This window comes from Protopterus annectens, chromosome 7.part0 (genome assembly GCF_019279795.1).
Source record: "Protopterus annectens isolate FY-2018-M chromosome 7.part0, PAN1.0, whole genome shotgun sequence".
In the NCBI taxonomy this organism is placed as follows: Eukaryota; Metazoa; Chordata; order Ceratodontiformes; family Protopteridae; genus Protopterus; species Protopterus annectens.
In genome coordinates, this window is record NC_056739.1 from 36228800 (window position 1) to 36253754 (window position 24955).

Consider the following 24955-nt stretch of genomic DNA (forward strand, 5'->3'; position numbering starts at 1 on the left):
ACAACTTCACAGTTAAACAACAATCCAAAATAACTAACTAATACAAATAAGTACTTGACTGCACAAAAATAAATTTTTTTATGAAAATGAATTATTAAAGAAACAAAATGAGCATTACTGCTTCTGCTACACCATGCTGCATGAAAGTTATTTGCTATTAGTCCGTTGGCCCTTACTGCCCAGGTAAGCCTTATTCTATCCTGGTTTACTTTCTGCTTTCACTGTTTGATACTTTACACATTTATGACTCCCAGTAAGCATGGCACTATAGTCGCTACATTTACTTATTTCACTAATTAATGGTGCCACTGTATTTTTCTTCAGCTACAATATCCTGTTTTCTTAGATTCATAGACTATTATAAGGCTAGTGACCTGAGGGGGTTTTCTAAGTCTAGCCAAGTTTTCCCGAAAGAATTAGGATGTCCTGAATCCAAAGAGAACATTGGGGACCAGGCATTTATAAGATACCTCTGTCCATAAGGGACATGGGTGTCAGGCCTGATGTAAATGTCCTATTCCCCATCCACTGTCTAGGTTGTGCTTAAACTGGATAACAACTGAACTCAGCTTCACTGTTCTATAGGAGGGGCAGTCTCTAGGACACATATCTGTCCTTCCAGCATGTTCTGTTTATGTCACAGATAAAATTCATGTCCCTAGACCTTGTATTTCTATTTACTCTTTCACTTGCAAATATGTAGGAGATTCATAACTGCAAGCTAGGCATAGATCACCCTCAGTAATCTATAGGAGACTGAGTAGAAGGAAAAGGTTTTAAGGTGCTCTGCATAAGGCAAGATTGTTACACTCTCTATTCTTTTTGTAAGGAACCTCTGAGGTTGCTCTAGTTGTAGCATATGCCTGGTCAGGCACATACTGAAGGGAGCATTGTACTCTATGATCTGATAAGGGCAGAGTACAGTGGGGTAATGACCTCTTTGGACCTAGATGTCATGTCCTTATTTATAAGCTGTGCAACCTAAAAGGATTTCTTCACCACTGTGGCCACACGGTGGTCGAAGGTAAGGCTACTGTCTACGTGCGTACCCAGATCCCTGACCACTAGGTAAATTCTTAGGAGTGCATTATCAACATGGTAATTAGCTGGGATGGTTGATTTCCCAAAGGGTACAATTATGCATTTCTTAGCATTGAGTTTAAGACCATGGCTTTGCTACTATTTGTTAGTCAGAGATAGACCTTCTTGAAGAATGCTGGTGTCTGCAGGGGTGTAGATGACAGCCCCCAGCTTACAATCATCTACAAACTTAGTCATAAACCTTCAGCATTTGCTTCCATTTCAGAGAAATAGATGCCAAAAAAGAGCAGGCCCAGTACTGACTCCTGGGGGACTCCGCTAGTGACTGGCCTCTTGGTGCCGGTGGCCTCATCTATTTCGACCACCTATGCCCTATCAGTGAGCTAGTTGGCTATCCACAGGGTGATAAAAGGGTTTATACCTAAATTAATGAGCTTGTCTATAATGCCTGAGTGGGGTATTGTATCAAAGGCCTTGGTCAGGTCGTGGTAAGCTGTGTGCATAGTCTTACCTTCATCCAATGCTTTGGTGACCCTCTCAAAAAAGTCCACCAGATTTAATATGCATGACCTTCCTTTAACAAAGCCGAACTGTGATGGGTCCAGTGTATGCAGGTTACCTATGTCTTCATTTATTATATCCACAATGATTCTTTCCATGGACTTACATATGACGCTAGTAGTTACCTGGATCAGTGGTTGGACCTCCTTTATGCAGGGGAATGACTGTAGCCATTTTCCATTTCTTGGGCACAAAACCTGAATGAAGGCTCCAGCTGAAAAGTGATTCAAGTGGACCAGAGAGGTCATGTTTCATGCGACTTATTAGACATCTTAGGATGTTATTGGAGGCCCATTGATGCAGTGTTTTGGACTTGGAAAGTGCATTAGTGACCTGTTCTGTAGTAATGGTTGGAGGGATTGTGTTATGTGGTATTTTTTTGGGACTATCTTGGGGTCAGGGTGGGTAATACCATTTACAGTAATTTCTGCACTTCATTGTGTATGTCCTCTGAGGTAACCAACATATCTGTAGAAAGCTTTGTGGTTTTCCTTTGCCTGAGAAGCTATTTTTTCTTAGCCTTTGAAGTATTAATTAACTCTCTTAGCTACCTGCTTAGTTTGGTCAGGGAACTTTTAGTATGTATGGCTTTGTTCCTCCTATGCTTGGCTAAGATTTTTTTCTTTTGTTGTATAACTGGTTGATAGTGCAAGTCCACCAGGGCAGCTTGTCTTTTGAGTTTGTCTTAGTACGAGGGGGTACAGCTGCTTCTACTTTCTTAAGTATTCATATCCGATGATCCCATATGACCTTTACTTCTTAGTTTTCTGTAATTCTTTGTGGTTCACATTTCCAATACTTGTCAGCTACTTGTATTATGTAATATTTACTGAATATCTGATGCAACAGTCTTGCCACATTAGTGTGCCTTTCAGCCATGAGCATATTACAACCAGCAACAAGACATGGAACTGTTTTGAATTTTCTATTGCAGGTATACATGTATGCCACATCTGTATCTCCCACTTTTTCTACAGAGTTTGTGAACCAACACACACTGTTTTCCCAGTCTTGGCCCAATCAGTTATTTCATATTTCATTCTAACGCATGCTTCTTTTGTGGGAATACAGGTGCCACAGACGGTAAACAGGATGACCCTGTACCCTCATTTCCCTAAGAACTTGCAAAACACGTTACGGTCCATGCAATCAAAGTCTTTGCTGCTAGTCGCTAGTCTTCTGCATTCTTCAGGGGATGTTACCAGGTTTGATTCCAGGTGACTCTTCCTTTGTGCAACTGGAATTTACTTGTCTCTGTATATTGCTGCAGTCGCACTTTCAGGATCTTAACCATTACCTCCTGATGTGAAACAGCTGCAACTTTTTTTATAATTTGAGCATTCTTTAGCACTGGATTATAAAATGACCTTTTCCAGTCCGAAGGCCACTACTGCGTTTTCCAAATTAGGGGCAAACAATGAGCAGCACTGTAGCAAAATAATTCTGCAGGGGTTTAAACAAGTCAGCTGGAGTTATGTCCTGTGCAAGGCTTTCTAGGGCTGATCAGAAAACGCAGCATCACATTTATTTATGTTATTAGGGTCAGTCTTAAATACGTACATATGCACACATGCACTTATTATGTAAACATGCATACATACTAAAGGCTACTAAACAGTACAGATAGCAATGAAAACTATAGTCTACATAGTTCAAAAAACTGTAAGGGCCTTTCTGCAGGGGGTGGCAACCCTTCCCATGCTAATACAACACTGGATTTGTAGGTTCATAGGCTAATACTAGGTTAACTGCTCTTATGGGCCATTTTAAGTGTTACTTACACTGAGGAAGGCTTTACAAGCCGAAACTGGTCTGAACCTATTATTTGTGGGGTAATGTGTGTTAATTTACCCTTGTGGTGGGTTAAAAATTATACTCCTTGAAGGCTGATTTTGCAGAGATGTCAGAGTAATAAACTGGGTGGATCCTTCGCCTGGTGGTCTTTTTACTTGGTTCTGTGCTTTGTGGTTTTGTGGTTCTATATAAAAATTAAAAGTTGGCTATAATATCCACACTTCAGCGTGCTGGCCGTGTTTTTTGAAGTGAGTTTTGAATTTTTTGGGCCTGTGCACCTGCCGTACTTGCGAGGGTTAATGAGTTACCATTTTAAGCTTAGCCAATTACCTCGAGTAAGAATCAAACCCTGCACCTTCTGTCTTTAAGGTAAACACCTTAACCATTATGCCAACTTCCTACTTACTAATACAACAAACCCCAAAACTCTTACATATCAGTGTAAATTATAAGAGCCTTTTCAAATGTTGATATTTTTCAATTACTGAGACTTCCACCTTGTGCCATGTTTCCTCTCGTTATTCCAGTCTGAATTCCAAATTACTGTGCACTATGCTACTGGAGATAAACTATCCAAATATTTATTTATTTATTTTTAATCTGTTAACAGGGGTAGAGTGCTGACCCCACTGGACCTATTACAGTCTCACCCAAAGTAAACACTACAGATACATGACGCTATATACATAGTAAATGCATTACATACAACATGAATGCCAGAGCGCAGATTTAGAAACAATATCAGGCATATGCAAAATAAACGTAGCAAAATACAGCCATCTATAAGCCAAACATTGATCATTGTTCTCTTCCTAAAACTGTGCAAGCTACAAAGAAATGCCCATGTTTCCTCAATTCGTCATAACTGTTCACAGCCTTGTTTTGTTTTATTTTAATCCAGTTCTGTAATAAACAGTATGCAGTTTACCACTACCTAAAGCAACAGTGCACAGGCCTGATAAAAACTCATACCAGTTAGATGGGAAGTTACAGCATGCAGCAGTGACATTACCATGGGATGCAATATATTCTGAAACAAATTTCAATTTGTTTGTAAGAATCACCATTTATTAGAAGGCAAAAGTCAAATGTTCACAGAGCTACTTCTACTCACGGTATAGAGTGATTCCAAAAGACACAGATGGGCTTAGAACGTTCTTCTTTCTCAAAAAGCCGGAACTGCACAGTGATTGGCTTATCCAGGGTGTGTTGTAGTAGTTCCTCATTATCGTGCACTGTAATGCTGACCACGGCTGTATTAATGACTGGACGTTTAGGAACTCTGTGGAACAGTGCAACAATTCAATAAACCGATAATATTCAAATAAGAAAGGTTCAGAAAAGAAAACAATTCTCAGTGCTACTCATATGGCCAAAACTCAGTTCATGAACCTGATGTGTGTCTGCCATGGGTCTGCAGTAAATTTCAACACTAAGTGCAGTTTCCCATGGATACTTGTTACAATTCTCCTGTCACTACAGTGAAACAGAACAGCTGTCCCAAGAGTCAGCTGTAAAGGTTTAACTACATCATCCTTTAAACAAGTAGGCATGACATATGTGACGTGCTTTCCACAGCCATGTCAGATGCTTGGAAAGAAGCAGAGCTGTTTGTGGACACTACATCTTTTTGTGAACTTCATGTAAAAAAACACCAGTTGGACAGGCTCTTCTGTTATGCTTGTCAAGATATGAATGGGAGTAAGCCAAGCTGAAAAGCAAGGTGTTAACATGCTGTCTGTTAGAAACATCTCATATGCAGCATATGCAAACTTTGAAATGCATCAAAGTAGTGTTTAAATCTCAGCATGGATGCAAACAAAGAAAATAAACCACTTTAAGTGTTTAGCATGCAAATTAAAAGTATAACAACATTTATAACCTGCATACAAAGTAACCCCCCCCCCAACACCTGACACTGTTCCATGATGTCTGAATACTTAACAGTCATAAATATAGCACAAACAATAATGTATACAACTTCAGAAGATATGAAGAATGCTGTACAAGCAACATTTCTAGGAAGTCAATGACATACAAACAACTCCATAAAATATGAATGCCACGTTCATACTTACCGGAGACTCCTTTTGTCTGGGTCATACTGCTCAGGTAGTAAACCTGCTAAAGTCCGATAGATGATCACACTAGCAATAGCTGGACCGCCGTTGGTATCAGGGTGTCTCTTCTGTCGCTTAGCTGAAGTGATACCCTCCTCCTGGGTAGAAGTATCAGGGGCCTTTGTGTTGGTGGGAGAGAAATCTGCAGGATAAGAAGTCAGGCAGGAACGAAACACAAAATCATTACCTCAGTTAATGGATGCCAGCAGAGGTACAGGTGGTAGAATCTAACAGCTTTTCATACTAATGTTAATACATGTGGTCAGCAGGAAATGACTAAACAAATGAAGGGGGTGTATTAGACTTTCATATCCTTCAGTGCTTTTACCCATAGCACAATTGCGTGTTAAGGAAATTACAAAATAAGAATCTTAGGTGTTTCACTTAGGTGTTTCACTTAGGCTCCCATGGGTATAATAACTGACAGACAGCAAGAAATCCTTGTTGCTGCTTAACGTGTAACAAGAACATCCACCAGTAACAGGCAAGTCAAAAGCTAAATTTTTTAGACACTCCCCTGCCATCACATACTACAACTCAACACTTAACTTCCTGGCTGGTCTCCTAAGCAACAAGGTTAAGAGTACTTGTCACAACAAATGTTGAAAATTCAAGATTCTCCTCAAGTCAGATTTTTTTTTTTGGTCCTTTCCAGGAGCAATTATCTGAGGTGCCCAAACTCCTCAGCACCCCTCCCACCTTACCAAGGACAAAGCCTCCATGCTCTCTGTCTCCTATGCAGACATGCAGGCTATTCCACCAATCAGAGATGTTCCACCTACAAAATAAAGCCATGTGACCAAGGCTTTCTGTGTCCTATGCAGAAAATTCCATCAACCAGAGCCATCCCACCTACAAAATAAAGCCATGTGACCAAGGCTCTCTTGTCTTCTTTACAGACATGCAGGCTATTCCACCAATCAGATATGTCCACCTACAAAATAAAGCCATGTGACCAAGCAAGAGAATCTGCATAACAGGAATGGCACGCAGGATGCTACTCTGAGATCTTCATATCAGCGAAAGGAAAGTGGGGTCTAATGCATGTCCATTCCAGGAGACTGTTACTCTTTTTAACTGTCCCAAAGAAGGCAAGCTGTCTACATGTACAGTCATATGACCAGGAACACTGATGCAAACATCACCAAAGGCAATGCTGCACACATTGCACTAGCCCTTATTCTGAGAAGGGAACCTACAAACTTTGGCTGACTTAACTTCCCACCCTTAAATTTAACTTCATGCATTTGTAGAATATCTCTAAACCCAGGTCACCAGCATTGCTAACAGAAACTCACACTTTTCTCCTCCAAAGACAGCTTTCATATCACATTCAACTATCAAATGGGTGTGGCCAGAAATCAGAAATACATCAGGTTAGCCTGAAATACCAGTACTAGACAAACTAGGATCCTAAGTTCTGGTCAGCTTTTCCTTACATATTAGGTTATTTCTGAGAGTAGAAAAACAGTACTCTAAAGCAAATCTGTCTATATTAAATCTACTAAAAAGTGATAAAACTAACTGCATCTCAAACAAAACAGGGGAGTATCTTTCAGTAGCGGTCAGGCAGTAGAGATAGTATTTCTGAATATTAGTGTAAGTTCTTACCCACAAAATCATTCCCTACAAGAACCACTTATAACATATTACTGTATTACTGACAAGTAAAATGCTTTATGTTCTCCTCACCCACATTTAAAAAAATAGATATACTGCTATTCAACAAGCTATCCTGAGGTATAGTTCTGCTGTTGTTCTAATGACACATTTCAATGGAATGCACATCAAGTCAAACTGTTAAAAACAACGGTTTACTCTGCACCTTAGATCAGTTACGGTTAGGTTAGATTAGTTCTCTTCCTGCTGATCTTACTCTTGAACCCTCTCTTACTCAGTTCAAAAAAGCCTCAAGCTATACTTTAAAACTGACTGGCTATGTCCTTGTTCAAAACCTGACTAGATCCTCCTCTACAGTCTGTAATCATGTTACATTGCCTAGTCAATTTGTCAACACTGTTTTAAAAATGTACGATTATATTACCTGCTTCCTCAACTGGAGCCTGTAAGCTGTGTGTAATCATTTTGTGATTTTTACTGTATGTTCTCCATTGGAGCTTTTCTCCCCGGGCCTCTGCTGAAAGTGGACATGTATCCAGTTGGACTATCCCGGTCAACAAATGTAAAATAAATAAATAAATTATTGGACAATGAAGCAGATCTATAAACTGCTTACAAAAGGATACATAATATGAATATACAATTATTTCAAGATAAGTACCTAGAAGGCATCTGTAAAAACACTGTAGTATGATTTGAACACGGAGTCAGGAGGTTGTAAATGGACAGATGAAGTGGCTGGAGTAGCCATTATGTGTGAGATAACTGTACACACCTACAGTGAAGTGAAAATAAAACTAATAGCCCTCTGGCTTGGCATTAGTTTTTACAATTTTTAAGAGTAGGACACTAATTTGGGATAAAGCGCTACAAAGAAGCCCCTCTTCGCCTTGGATCATGACAATACTTGCAGATGCTGCAGTACAAAGAAGCCCACCTGTGCTCAGATGAGCATCAAGCAAAACAGGCGAGAGCATGAGGTTAAACATTTCCTTCAATGGACACATAATCACTAGCCAAAAGATGAAGTGGCTATCAGCATTTTTGAGTCTTGAATGATCACAAACAACTTACGTTTGTTCTCTGCAGCCCTGAAAACTGTTTCTGGCAGAATTACGGTGGTCTCCAGGTCACCAGGCCTCTCTCCCCTAAGAGCTTCATACCGAGGAAGCTTAGCTCCAGCAAAGTTCATCTTCTCCAGATGATCAACTGAAATCACTAAGCAAGAAAGCAATTGAAAAAAAAACATGTAAACAAACATAGTATGCATTACTGTACTGATTTCAAAGATGGCACCCTACAATGGGTGAAACAACAACTCAGAACCCTCCAGTTGCAAAATGTGGAACATTACTTCTCATAATGTGGGCCAAATGAACAAAACCTGAAACACTTACTAACAACGTCAACTAGAAAACTCACATGTTGGTTAAATTTGTTACTTTATCCTTACAAAAGGTTATTTTGATAAAGTAATATGATTCAGTGTTATTTATTATGGATATAAGTTAAAACATTTTAGCAATGAATGTGTGACAGACCCTTTCAAAGTGGAACAATGTGGAATGTGGACTTTTTTAAGATGCACAATGAGGAATGTTCCTTAACATGAGGTACACTTGAGAGGTATGACACAACAATTACAGACTCAGACACAACATTCCCTCATCGTTCATTATCTACTTCATTCTATTAAAAGTTACGGGGAAGAAAAACATTATCCCAGCAAATATAAGACAGGAAGCTAATCCTGATGGGATACTACTGCAGGGCACACACACACAAACACACATACACACAGTGGCACACACACACGCACAGACATACACACACACATACAGTGGCACACACACACACACACACACACACACACACATACAAATACAAACATACATACACACACACGCACAGACACACACACATACAAACATACACACATACACAGTGACACACAGACACACACACACACATACACACACAGACATATACACATACACACACAAACATACACACACACACAAACATATACACATACACACACATACAGTGGCACACACACACACGCACAGACATACACACACACACGTAGTGGCGCACACACACACAAACATACATACACACACACGCACAGACACACACACATACAAATACAAACATACACAAACATACACAGTGACACACACACACAGTGGCACACACATACACACAAACATACACACACAGACATATACACATACACACACATACAGTGGCACACATACAGTGGCACACACACACACACACACACACACACACACACACACACACACACACACACACACACACACACTTTTGAGTTGTGGTATGAAACAACAGAACCCTGCAGACACATGGAAAAGTAGACTCTACAAAAATAAGGCACTCCATCCAGGAACAAAAGTGGAGAATTGGCTGATGTAAATCAACATCACTAACCACTCAATTACTGTGTTTTTAACAAACATGTATTCTTTAATACAAGCAGTAATTATGGTCAGATACTTATCAGTAAGCCAACTCATTTCTTTCTTTAAATTGTATATACTCAACTCTTGCACTTTTCAAGACAAGAGAACAGATACGTAGCTGTGACCCTAACATACTGACAATGTCTGCTCTTTGAAACAGTGCAGATGTCATCAGTTATCCATGTCCACATGTACACTATTGTGTCATTATTTAATACAAGCAAAGAACAGTTACTATCCATGTCCACATGTATGCTATTGTGCCATTATTTAATACTAGAAAATAACCCTTACTATCCGTGTTCACATGTACGATATTGTGTCATTATTTAATACTAGAGACGAACCCTTAATATCCATGTCCACATATATGCTATTGTGTCATTATTTAATACTAGCAAAGAACAGTTACTATCCATGTCTACATGTACACTATTGTGTCATTATTTAATACTAGCAAATAACAGTTACTACCCATGTCTACATGTACATTATTGTGTCAGTATTTACTACAAGGAAAGGATCCTTACTAGCCATGTCCACATGTACTTTATTGTGTCATTATTTAATAAAAGTAAAGAACAGTTACTATCCATGTCCACATGTACACTACTGTCATTATTTAATAAAAGCAAAGCACAGTTACTATCCATGTCCAGATATACACTATTGTGTCATTATTTAATACTAGAAAAGAACCCTTACTGTTCATGTTCACATGTACACTATTGTGTCATTACTTAATACAAGCAAAGAACAGTTACTATCCATGTCCACATGTACACTATTGTGTCATTATTTAATACTAGCAAAGAACAGTTACTATCCATGTCCACATGTACACTATTGTGTCATTATTTAATACAAGCAAAGAACAGTTACTATCCATGTCCACATGTACGATATTGTGTCATTATTTAATACTAGAAACGAACCCTTAATATCCATGTCCACATGTATGCTATTGTGTCATTATTTAATACTAGCAAAGAACAGTTACTATCCATGTCCACGTGCACACTATTGTGTCATTATTTAATACTAGCAAAGAACAATTACTATCCATGTCCACATGTACATTATTTTGTCATTATTTAATACAAGCAAAGAACTCTTACTATTCAGAGCCACATGTATGCTACTGTATTATTATTTAATACAAGCAAAGAACAGTTACTATCCATGTCCACATGTACACTGTGTCATTATTTAATAAAAGCAAAGCACAGTTAATATTCATGTCCACATGTACACTATTGTGTCATTATTTAATACAAGCAAAGAACAGTTACTATCCATGTCCACATGTACACTATTGTGTCATTATTTAATACAAGCAAAGAACAGTTACTATCCATGTCCACATGCACGATATTGTGTCATTATTTAATACTAGAAACGAACCCTTAATATCCATGTCCACATGTATGCTATTGTGTCATTATTTAATACTAGCAAAGAACAGTTACTATCCATGTCCACGTGCACACTATTGTGTCATTATTTAATACAAGCAAAGAACTCTTACTATTCAGAGCCACATGTATGCTACTGTATTATTATTTAATACAAGCAAAGAACAGTTACTATCCATGTCCACATGTACACTATTGTGTCATTATTTAATACTAGCAAAGAACAATTACTATCCATGTCCACATGTACATTATTTTGTCATTATTTAATACAAGCAAAGAACTCTTACTATTCAGAGCCACATGTATGCTACTGTATTATTATTTAATACAAGCAAAGAACAGTTACTCTCCATGTCCATATGTATACTATTGTGTCATTATTTAATACAAGCAAAGAACAATTACTATCCATGTCCACATGTACACTATTTTGTCATTATTTAATACAATGAAAGAACTCTTACTATTCAGGTCCACATGTATGCTACTGTGTCATTATTTAATACAAGCAAAGAACAGTTACTGTCCATGTCCATATGTATACTATTGTGTCATTATTTAATACAAGCAAAGAACAGTTACTAACATGTCCACATGTACAATATTGTGTCAGTATTTACTACAAGGAAAGGATCCTTACTATACGTGTCCACATGTACTTTATTCTGTCATTATTTAATAAAAGCAAAGAACAGTTTCTATCCATATCCGCATGTACACTACTGTGTCATTATTAAATAAAAACAAAGCACAGTTACTATCCATGTCCACATATACACTATTGTGTCATTATTTAATACTAGAAAAGAACCCTTACTATCTGTGTTCACATGTACACTATTGTCTTTACTTAATACAAGCAAAAAACTGTTACTATCCATGTCCACATGTACACTATTGTGTCATTATTTAATACTAGCAAAGAACATTTACTATCCATGTCTACATGTACACTATTGTGTCATTATTTAATACTAGCAAAGAACAGTTAATATCCATGTCTACATGTACATTACTGTGTCAGTATTTACTACAAGGAAAGGATCCTTACTAGCCATGTCCACATGTACTTTATTGTGTCATTATTTAATAAAAGCAAAGAACAGTTACTATCCATGTCCACATGTACAATATTGTGTCATTATTTAACACAAACAAAGAACATTTACTATCCATGTCCTCATATACACTATTGTGTCATTATTTAATACTAGCAAAGAACAGTTACTATCCATGTCCACATGTACACTATTGTATCATTATTTAATACTAGCAAAGAACAGTTACTATCCATGTCCACGTGTACACTATTGTGTCATTATTTAATACTAGCAAAGAACCCTTACTATCCATGTCCACATGTACACTATTGTGTCATTAATACTAGCAAAGAACAGTTACTATCCATGTCTATATGTACACTATTGTGTCATTATTTAATACTAGCAAAGAACCCTTACTATCCATGTCCACATGTACACTACTGTCTCATTAATACTAGCAAAGAACAGTTACTATCCATGTCTACATGTACACTATTGTGTCATTATTTAATACTAGCAAAGAACAGTTACTATCCATGTCTACATGTACAATATTGTGTCAGAATTTACTACAAGGAAAGGATCCTTACTATACGTGTCCACATGTACTTTATTGTGTCATTATTTAATAAAAGCAAAGAACAGTTACTATCCGTGTCCACATGTAGACTATTGTGTCATTACTTAATACAAGCAAAGAACAGTTATTATCCATGTCCACATGTACACTGTGTCATTATTTAATAAAAGCAAAGCACAGTTAATATCCATGTCCACATGTACACTATTGTGTCATTACTTAATACAAGCAAAGAACAGCTACTATCCATGTCTGCATGTACACTATTGTGTCATTATTTAATACTAGCAAAGAACAGTTACTATCCATGTCCACATGTACACTATTTTGTCATTATTTAATACAAGCAAAGAACTCTTACTATCAAGGTCCACATGTACGCTACTGTATCATTATTTAATACAAGTAAAGAACAGTTACTATCCATGTCCATATGTACACTATTGTGTCAATATTTAATACAAGCAAAGAACAGTTACTATCCATGTCCACATGTACACTATTGTGTCATTATTTAATACAAGCAAAGAACAGCTACTATCCATGTCCACATGTACACTATTGTGCCATTAATACAAGCAAAGAACAGTTACTCTTCATGTCCACATGTACACTATTGTATCATTATTTAATACAAGCAAAGAACCCTTACTATCCATGTCCATATGTACACTATTGTGTCATTATTTAATACAAGCAAAGACTAGTTACTATCCATGTCCACATGTACGCTATTGTGTCATTATTTAATACAAGCAAAAAACAGTTACTACCCATGTCCACATGTGCAATATTGTGTCATTATTTAATACAAGCAAAGAACAGCTACTATCCATGTCCACATGTACATTACTGTGTCATTATTTAATACAAGCAAAGGACAGTTACTATCCATGTCCATATGTACACTATTGTGTCATTATTTAATACAAGCAAAGGACAGTTACTATCCATGTCCATATGTACACTATTGTGTCATTATTTAATACTAGCAAAGAACTCTTACTATCCAGGTCCACATGTATGCTACTGTATCATTATTTAATACAAGCAAAGAACAGTTACTATACGAGAAAAGATAAGTGTTTATTCTCATTTTTGTCTGCATTTTGATTTAATACCTCTGTAATCTGTACTTATTCTTCTTCTTGTTTGTCCCCATCCACCCTCCTTGTTCTTGTTTTGGTGTTAGTGTTGGTGGCTCTGGAATTGCCGTCCCTCCTGTAAGTCTGTGTTTGAACACTCCTCCTGAGTCCGCCTCATTTGCCCACTTAACCGAAAACAGTGAGATCATATTCTGAGTCTAGTGTTCACTCTACATAATACAGGGAGAAGATTTGAGAAGGCCAACCCACTTAGGTTCTTCCTTCCTCTTTCCTTGCACTTTACTAACAAAAAAAAAAAATAATCTGCTTTTACTGTATTTGTGTTTCCTCCTACTTTATTTTGCTTTTCTTAAATGTACTCCATTTTATTTATTCTGCTGCACTTACAGCTGCTTGGTAGTAGCCTGATTAAATTGTAACTGTTATTCTAAGTCTTTTGGTTTAATCACTTGGGCTTCATACCGGTTGTTTTACATTAAGAAGGTTTGTGGTCTGCACTGTTGTGGCAGGACAGGTAGCTTACATCCTTCTAATTTGGGAATTGCTGATTGAAGGCTCAGTGTCTGCTATTCTAAAAGCGTATTAGTTCTGGTTTAAGCACTTGGGCTTCAGGCCAGTTATTCTACATTAAGACGGTTTGTGGTCTGCACTCTTGTGGGAGGAGAGGCTGGATTCTGCCCTTCTGAACTGGGAATTTCTGGTCACAGGCTTATTGTACCTGCTTATTCGAACTGTTTGTTTCTGAAATTGGTGCGTCTTGTTGCTGTAGCATAGACCACATTCAGGCCTGCTGAATCTAACTTTGTTTGCATAACTTGAGCACTGATCCAGGCCATCTTTTTTTTGGAGAAGGAGTGTGCAGTTAGAACTTGTCTGATTGAAGACTGCTGGAACAGGGCTCAGTTTTGAGTATTTTTCTGGTTAATTGGGTAACTTGTTTAAATCAGATTGTTTGTTTTCTATTGTTTTATATATATTTAAAAAAAACTGCACTTTATTCATCTGCTTTTACTGTATTTGTGTTTCTTCCTACTTTATTACTGAGGGCATTGACTACAACTCTGAACTGAGATATATAACAATGAGCATCTTTTTATGTGCATTTAAAGTGTTTTTTTGATTGTATCTGCTTTATTTTCTGAAAAATATATATACACATACTTCTTTCCTGCCTTTCTAAGCTAGTATAGTCCAGTTTTCAGGTTAGTGCTGAATTCAGGGCTGTGTTACAAATCTCTGTGTTTGCCCATACCTTACTTGGATAGAAGGAAGTTTTTCTGTTCATCTGTGAGAGAGGGGAGCTTTGAGCAGCCTATCTGTCCCTGGAGGAGTGGTTTCAGCCCAGAAAGTAGTAGTTTATTGGCCATTTTGGACTAATTTCTATCTCTTTCATTTCCCTGCTATAAAACTGCATTTGCCCAGTTTTTCACACCGGGCAGCGCCGGTTAGCTAGGGTATATCTATTCCCGGCTCCACAAAGTCACCTCTTTAATTTTTCCCTTGGAACTAGACAAACTTTAAACTTAAGCACTCAAGCCATTCATTTCTCAGCCGGCACTTGCTTAAAACTCATAGCAAGCACTTATAAACCCTAGCACTACAGAAGGACAAGGCTCTCTATTCGACCTTACCAGCCATTCAGTAAAACAGTTTACTGTACCTATCCAGGCATGTCCAAAGGTCAGTTTCAGGTGTACTCTCCAGTCCAACTGGTGAATCTGGGCATTTTGAGGCAATGTTACAACTGCCTCATGTACATAGACAACCCTCTCCTCCTACCACCAAACACTAATATGTGGGAGAGATGCAATTATACAGCCAAACTGGAGGCTAAGCTCTCTCAACCCAAGACTGGATCAGGCAGTCAAGAGGAGAAGGGAAATACTTGCATCACACCACCAGTCTCACATAGACCCATTAAACCAGCACCAGCAAAAAACACAAGTAATTACACGAAAACATACTCGGAGGCTCTAAATAAAAATCTGCAAAAGCAACAGAGCCCTGCAAAGCAGACATCCAAGCACCCTCCACCACCCAACACAAACCATGAAACACACACTTCACAAAACCAGTGTGCCATGCAATCACAGCCCTCAAGGCAAAATAGCATACCTAACATACTAGTAATAGGTGACTCTATAGTCATGCACACTGACGTCACACTCACTAGGCTGAATAAAGAGAATGTTACTGTTCGCTGTCTGTCGGGTGCCAGGATCCGCCACATAACACAAGCACTCAGGTCACTCCAGAACATATACAAATATGACTCTGTCATTGTCCATCTTGGTGTGAATGACCTGAGCCGTACCTCCCTGGACTACATAAAAAGAGACATGGAAGAGCTCTCTGATCACGTAGCGCAGGCCGGTATGACTCTGACCCTGAGTAGCATCCTGCCCTCACCAAGAATGATACCACGGTATAAAGAAAAAATTATCAATTTCAACAATTGGCTAAGCTTCTGGCGTCATTCAAAGGGGATCCAGTGTATGTCTGCCTGGGATGACAGGCTCGACAAGCCACTCTGCTTCGCTAAGGATGGCTTGCACCTGTCACCCTTAGGCTTTCGAATACTGGCCAAGGCTCTTGCCACCCCCATAGTGCCTTTTTTAGGCAAGCCTCAAAACATAAACCCACTGCTGTAAATAGCACAAGTACAAAAATCTGAGGGTAATTCAGTGCCAGAAGTCTAAACCTCAAAATGCACGCACTCGAGGCACTCCTCAGTATGGAGAAAATCGATATATGTGCAGTAACAGAAACCTGGTTTAAGGTTCCAGAGAGCACCCCAGCACTACCAGGCTACTTACTCATACCATACATTTTGGCAAAAAAACCCAGACCAAAATACATAAGGAGGGGGAATATCCATATTCATCAAGAATATCCACACCTACAGGTTAGTGGCACAGCACGATGCTTCAGAGATTATCCACGTGCAACTAACAACGGGCAAAACTGCAATTCAAATTGTAGCTTGCTACAGACCACCCACCATGTCTCTGGACCCTAATTCTTCATTTATGGAAACACTGGGTAACAAAGGTCCTACCAAACACCCTAATATAGGGTGATTTCAACTACCCAAACATTAACTGGGAGAACTATTCAAGTACTAATTCCCTTGCCCAACATTTCCTAGAATTTATAAACTCAAACGCCCTGGAACAACTGGTCAACACTCCCACCAGAGTTGATAACATATTGGACCTGATTATCACCAACATGGGCGACCGTTGTTCCATACTGGAGGTTAACCCCTCGCTGGTTAGATCTGACCATAAACAAATCACACTGGATATCCACATTCCACCCCAACCCCCGGACAAGGAAACCACCGTGAAAAACTTTTCAAAAGCAAACTTCACGTTACTTAAGACAGAGGTGGAATGTTTCAAAGCCCCCATGTTAAAGGATAACGCTGTCCAAGCTGCAAAATCCTTTACTAATGCATTCTACGGGCACCTACAAGAATGCATGGATTGTGCTATCCCAAACAAAACCAAGACTCACTCCTCCAAGAAAAGGAAACCAGTCTGGTGGACCCCTGCCATACACAAGCTATACAATAGGAGGAGGAACCTAGTACAGAAAACAGTAAAATCCCAAGAAGGGAAGACATCCCTGATCAGTATCAGCAAGAAACTACGATCCCTCATAAAATCGTCCAAGGCGAGCTTTGAAAGGAAACTTGCCAAGGACTCCAAAGATAACCACAAGGCATTCTTTAGCTATGTCAAGAATCTAAGTGGCAATGCTCAGATCTCCTCGAAGTTAGTGCAGAATGGTACAAACTACACTGAAACAACTGATATTGCCAACATTCTGGCAGACCGGTTCAGTGCAAACTTCACCCCCCTCTCACCCCCAAAAGGGCCCATAACCATACCAGAAGAATGTAGAGTCCCTGAAATTACAGATACTCGGGTTAAAATAGCCCTCTCCAAAGTAAAAAACACAACATCAATGGGACCGGATGGTGTCCCAGGCTGCGTCCTACATGAGTTCAAAGATGAACTAACCCCTCACCTAAACACACTGTTCAAACTCGGCCTCTCCACAGGCTACGTACCCATAAAGTGGTTCCACTCCACAAAGGTGGAGCCACAACAGACCTTGGGAACTATCGCCCTATAAGCCTGACTAGCTTGGTCTGCAAGGCTATGGAGCACATCATCATGGAACTCATTAACAGAGACATTGGGAACCTCCAAACACTGGACCCTCCCCAGTTCAGCTTTGTTAAGGGCAGATCATGCCTCCTAATCCTGGTGGACTTCTTTGAGACAGTTACCAAGGCTATAGACGAGGGAAACATGGTACACACAGGCTACCTAGACCTTGCAAACACCTTCGACACCATTCCCCATTCTGGTACTATAGACAAGCTAACCAGCCTGAACATAAACCCCTATGTCACAAGATGGGTTGCCAATTGGCTCACGGACAGAATCCACATGAGAGTTGAAGGAGCTAGGTCTGACTCTAAACCGGTTACAAGTGGAGTTCCCCAGGGCTCAGTCATAGGACCCCTCCTGTACTGTACGGCATATACTTCTCAGAGGTGCAGACACGCACAGGAGGACTATGGCTGACCAAGTTTGCAGACGACTGCAAACTAGGGGCTATAACTGACTCAACGGCTGACACAGACATCCTCCAAAAGGGTCTCACTGAGATAGATACCTGGTGTCAAAGTCATGGCCTCAAGCTAAATGCCAAAAAGTGCAGAGTTACTCCCTTTGGAAATAACAAAGTACCCAAAAACTACCACATAAGTGATGGTCCTCTAAATACGGAAAACATAATAAGAGATCTGGGGACCCAAGTAGATAGTAATCTCTCCTTTGATAATCACATTGCCAAAGTGGTTGGAAAATCATTCTATGTGACCCACCTAATCACAGAAGGGTTTGCATCCAGATCAAAAGAGGTCATTATGCCCCTCTACTCATCACTCATCAGACCCATCATAGAGTACAACAACCCGTTTGGGATGTGCTATACAAGACACCTGCAACAGCTGGAAAGACCACAGAAGTATCTCACCAAGAGGATCACTGGCCTCAAACAGATGCCCTATGCAGCTCGAATGAAGAAACTCCAGCTCTACTCTGTTGCATACCGCCTGCTCAGAGGTGAACTCTGCCTGACAAACAAGGCCATGTCCAACCCAGATATGATAGACATGCTCTACCTAAACAAAACCTTATCCACTTGAGACATGCCCTAGGGATCTAAACCTCACCACAACAATAAATAGGACATGCTGGAGGGACAGATTCCTGTCCCAGAAACTTCCCATGCTTTGGAACAAGACAACATTAGGCATAGCTCTTTGCTAGCACTCTTCAAGAGAAACATTGACGAGTGGATGGGAAACAGAAAGTTAATCCCGGGGATCACTTCATTGGCTCTGTTGGGCAGAGGCAGAGGGAACAAATCTAAGGGGGTGGCGAAAGCCAACACATTCTGGCTAGGCTTATAAATGCCTTCGGGCAGATAGCCTAGTACCTACCTATGAACCTATCCATGTCCTCATGTACGCTATTGTGTTATTTAATACAAGCAAAGAACCCTTACTATCCATGTCCACATGTACATTATTGTGTCATTATTTAATACAAGTAAAGAACAGTTACTATCCATGTCCACATGTATGCTATTGTGTCATTATTTAACAAAAGCAAAGAACATTTACTATCCATGTCCACATGTACATTATTGTGTGATTGTTTAATACAAGCAAAAAACAGTTACTATCCATGTCCACATGTACGCTATTGTGTCATTATTTAATAGAAGCAAAGAACCTTTACTATCCATGTCCACATGTGCATTACTGTGTCATTATTTAACACAAGCAAAGAACAGTTACTATCCATGTCCACATGTACGCTATAGTGTCATTATTTAATACCAGCAAAGAACAGTTACTATCCATGTTCACATGTACACTATTGTGTCATTATTTAACACAAGCAAAGAACACTTACTATCCATGTCCACATGTACACTATTGTGTCTTTATTTAACACAAGCAAGGAACAGTTACTATCCATGTCCACATGTACGATATTGTGTCATTATTTAATACAAGCAAAGAACAGTTACTATCCATGTCCACATGTACACTATTGTGTCAATATTTAACACAAGCAAAGAACACTTACTATCCATGTCCACATGTTATTGTGTCATTATTTAATTAAAGCACAGAACAGTTACTATCCATGTCCACATGCACGCTATTGTGTCATTACTTAAAAAAGCACAGTTATTGTCCATGTCCACATGTACACTATTGTGTCTTTATTTAATACAAGCAAAGAACAGTTACTATCCATGTTCACACGTACACTATTGTGTCACTATTTAAAACAAAGAACAGTTAGTATCCATGTCCACATAGACCCTATTGTGTCATTATTTAATACTAGCAAAGAACACTTACTATCCATGTCCACATGTACACTATTGTGTCATTATTTAATACAAAGAACAGTTACTATCCATGTCCACATGTACGCTATAGTGTCATTATTTAATACCAGCAAAGAACACTTACTATCCATGTCCACATGTACACTATTGTGTCATTATTTAATACAAAGAACAGTTACTATCCATGTACACATGTACGCTACTGTGTCATTACTTAATACAAACAAAGAACACTTACTATTCATGTCCACATGTATGCTACTATGTCATTAATACAAGCAAAAAACAGTTACTGTCCATGTCCACATGTACGATATTGTGTCATTTAGTACAAGCAAGGAACACTTACTATCCCTGTCCACATGTACACTACTGTGTCATTATTTAATACTAGCAATGAACAGTTACTAGCCATGTCCACATGTACACTATTGTGTCATTATTTAATACAAGCAATGAAAAGGTACTATGTCCACATGTACGCTATTGTGTCATTAATACTAGCAAAGAACAGTTACTATCCATGTCCACATGTACGCTATTGTGTCATTATTTAATAAAGCAAAGAACAGTTACTATCCATGTCCACATGTATGCTATTGTGTCATTATTTATTAGTAGCAATGAACAGTTAATTTCCAAGTCCAAATGTGTCATTATTTAATACAAGCAAAGAACACTTACTATCCATGTCCACATGTATGCTATTGTGTCATTATTTAATACAAGCAAAGAACAGTTACTATGTCCACATGTACACTATTGTGTCTTTATTTAACACAAGCAAAAAACACGTACTATCCATGTTCACATGTACACTATTGTGTAGTTATTTAACACAAGCAATGAACAGTTACTATCCATGTCGACATGTACGCTATTGTGTCATTATTTGATACTTGCAAAGAACAGTTACTATCCATGTCCACATGCAAACTACTGTGTCATTACTTAATACTAGCAAAGAACAGTTACTATCCACGTCCACATGTAAGCTATTGTGTCATTATTTAATACTAGCAAAGAAGAGTTACTATCCATGTCCACATGTAAGCTATTGTGTCATTATTTAATACTAGCAATGAACAGTTACTATACATGTCCACATGTATGCTATTGCGTCATTATTTAATATAAGCAAAGAACAGTTACTATCCATGTCCACATGTACGCTATTGTATCATTATTTAATAGTAGCAATGAACAGTTAATTTCCAAGTCCAAATGTACACTATTGTGTCATTATTTAATACAAGCAAACAACACTTACTATCCATGTCCACATGTACGCTATTGCGTCAATATTTAATACAAGCAAAGAGCAGTTACTATCGATGTCCACATGTACACTATAGTGTCATTATTTAATACAAGCAAGGAACAGTTACTATCCATGTCCACATGTACACTATTGTGTCATTATTTAATACAAAGAACAGTTACTATCATTGTCCACATGTATGCTATTGTGTCATTATTTAATACAAGCAAAGAACATATACTATCCATGTCCACATGTACACTATTGTGTCAATTTTTAATACTAGCAATGAACAGTTACTATCCATTAACACATGTATACTACTGTGTCATTATTTAATAGAAGCAAAGAACAGCTACTATCCATTGTCCACATGTATGCTATTGTGTCATTATTTAACACAAGCAAAGAACAGTTACTATGTCTACATGTACTCTACTGTGCCATTATTTAAAAAAAGCACACTTACTGTCCATGTCCACATGTACACTATTGTGTCATTATTTTATACAAGCAAAGAACAGTTACTATGTTCACACGTACACTATTGTGTCATTATTTAATAAAAAGAACAGTTACTATCCATGTCCATATGTACACTTTTGTGTCATTATTTAATACAAGCAAAGTACAGTTGATATCCATGTCCACATGTATGCTATTGTGCCATTATTTAATAAAGCACAGTTACTGTCCATGCCCATATGTACACTATTGTGTCATTATTTAATACAAGCAAAGATCACTTACTATCCATGTCCACATGTACACTATTCTGTCATTTTTTAATACAAGCAAATAACAGTTACTATGTCTACATGTACGCTACTGTGCCATTATTTAAAAAAGCACAGTTACTGTCCATGTCCACATGTTCACTATTGTGTCATTATTTTATACAAGAAAGAACAGTTACTATCCATGTTCACACATGCACTATTGTGTCATTATTTAATAAAAAGAACAGTTATTATCCATGTCCACATGTACACTGTTGTCATTATTTAATACAAGCAAGGAACAGTTACTATCCATGTCCACATGTACACTATTGTGTCATTACTTAATACAAGCAAAAAACAGTTACTACCCATGTCCACATGTACGATATTGTGTCATTATTTAATACAAGCCAGGAACACTTACTATCCATGTCCACATGTACGCTACTGTGTCATTATTTAATACTAGCAATGAACAGTTACTATCCATGTCCACATGTACGCTACTGTGTCATTATTTAATACTAGCAATGAACAGTTACTAGCCATGTCCACATGTACACTATGTTGTCATTATTTAATGCAAGCAAAGAACAGTTACTATCCATGTCCACATGTACACTATAGTGTCATTATTTAATACTAGCAATGAACAGTTACTATCCATGTCCACATGTACGCTATAGTGTCATTATTTAATACCAGCAAAGAACAGTTACTATCCATGTCCACATGTACGCTACAGTGTCATTATTTAATACCAGCAAAGAACAGTTACTATCCATGTCCACATGTACACTATTGTGTCTTTATTTAACACAAGCAAGGAACAGTTACTATCCATGTCCACATGTATGATATTGTGTCATTATTTAATACAAGCAAAGAACAGTTACTATCCATGTCCACATGTACACTATTGTGTCATTATTTAACACAAGCAAAGAACACTTACTATCCATGTCCACATGTTATTGTGTCATTATTTAATTAAAGCAAAGAACAGTTACTATCCATGTCCACATGTACGCTATTGTGTCATTACTTAAAAAAGCACAGTTATTGTCCATGTCCACATGTACACTATTGTGTCTTTATTTAATACAAGCAGAGAACAGTTACTATCCATGTTCACACGTACACTATTGTGTCACTATTTAAAACAAAGAACAGTTAGTATCCATGTCCATATAGACCCTATTGTGTCATTATTTAATACTAGCAAAGAACACTTACTATCCATGTCCACATGTACACTATTGTGTCATTATTTAATACAAAGAACAGTTACTATCCATGTCCACATGTACGCTATAGTGTCATTATTTAATACCAGCAAAGAACACTTACTATCCATGTCCACATGTACACTATTGTGTCATTATTTAATACAAAGAACAGTTACTATCCATGTACACATGTACGCTACTGTGTCATTACTTAATACAAACAAAGAACACTTACTATCCATGTCCACATGTATGCTACTATGTCATTAATACAAGCAAAAAACAGTTACTATCCATGTCCACATGTACGATATTGTGTCATGTAGTACAAGCAAGGAACACTTACTATCCCTGTCCACATGTACACTACTGTGTCATTATTTAATACTAGTAATGAACAGTTACTAGCCATGTCCACATGTACACTATTGTGTCATTATTTAATACAAGCAATGAAAAGGTACTATGTCCACATGTACGCTACTGTCATTAATACTAGCAAAGAACAGTTACTATCCATGTCCACATGTACGCTATTGTGCCATTATTTAATAAAGCAAAGAACAGTTATTATCCATGTCCACATGTATGTATTGTGTCATTATTTATTAGTAGCAATGAACAGTTAATTTCCAAGTCCAAATGTACGCTATTGTGTCATTATTTAATACAAGCAAAGAACACTTACTATCTATGTCCACATGTACACTATTATGTAGTTATTTAACACAAGCAATGAACAGTTACTATCCATGTAGACATGTACGCTATTGTGTCATTATTTGATACTTGCAAAGAACAGTTACTATCCATGTCCACGTGCAAACTACTGTGTCATTACTTAATACTAGCAAAGAACAGTTACTATCCACATCCACATGTAAGCTATTGTGTCATTATTTAATACTAGCAAAGAAGAGTTACTATTCATGTCCACATGTAAGCTATTGTGTCATTATTTAATACTAGCAATGAACAGTTACTATACATGTCCACATGTACGCTATTGTATCATTATTTAATAGTAGCAATGAACAGTTAATTTCCAAGTCCAAATGTACACTATTGTGTCATTATTTAATACAAGCAAACAACACTTACTATCCATGTCCACATGTACGCTATTGCGTCATTATTTAATACAAGCAAAGAGCAGTTACTATCGATGTCCACATGTACACTATAGTGTCATTATTTAATACAAGCAAGGAACAGTTACTATCCATGTCCACATGTACACTATTGTGTCATTATTTAATACAAACAAAGAACAGTTACTATCATTGTCCACATGTATGCTATTGTGTCATTATTTAATACAAGCAAAGAACATATACTATCCATGTACACTATTGTGTCAATTTTTAATACTAGCAATGAACAGTTACTATCCATGTCCACATGTATACTACTGTGTCATTATTTAATAGAAGCAAAGAACAGCTACTATCCATGTCCACATGTATGCTATTGTGTCATTATTTAACACAAGCAAAGAACAGTTACTATGTCTACATGTACACT

The 24955-nt window shown here is 37.9% G+C and overlaps 1 protein-coding gene across 2 annotated transcripts in view; it reads right to left on the bottom strand.

The window, feature by feature from the left end:
* The window catches only part of CELSR2 (cadherin EGF LAG seven-pass G-type receptor 2), a 1401203-nt gene that overhangs the window by 268728 nt on the left and 1107520 nt on the right, over nucleotides 1-24955 (bottom strand). For both annotated transcript variants that reach the window (XM_044076472.1, XM_044076471.1), the window contains exons 20-22: nucleotides 8211-8354; nucleotides 5475-5658; nucleotides 4511-4678 (exon numbers count right to left, since the gene is read on the bottom strand). In XM_044076472.1, coding sequence (XP_043932407.1) covers nucleotides 4511-4678; nucleotides 5475-5658; nucleotides 8211-8354 — 496 coding nt within the window. The remainder of the gene's footprint in view (nucleotides 1-4510; nucleotides 4679-5474; nucleotides 5659-8210; nucleotides 8355-24955) is intronic.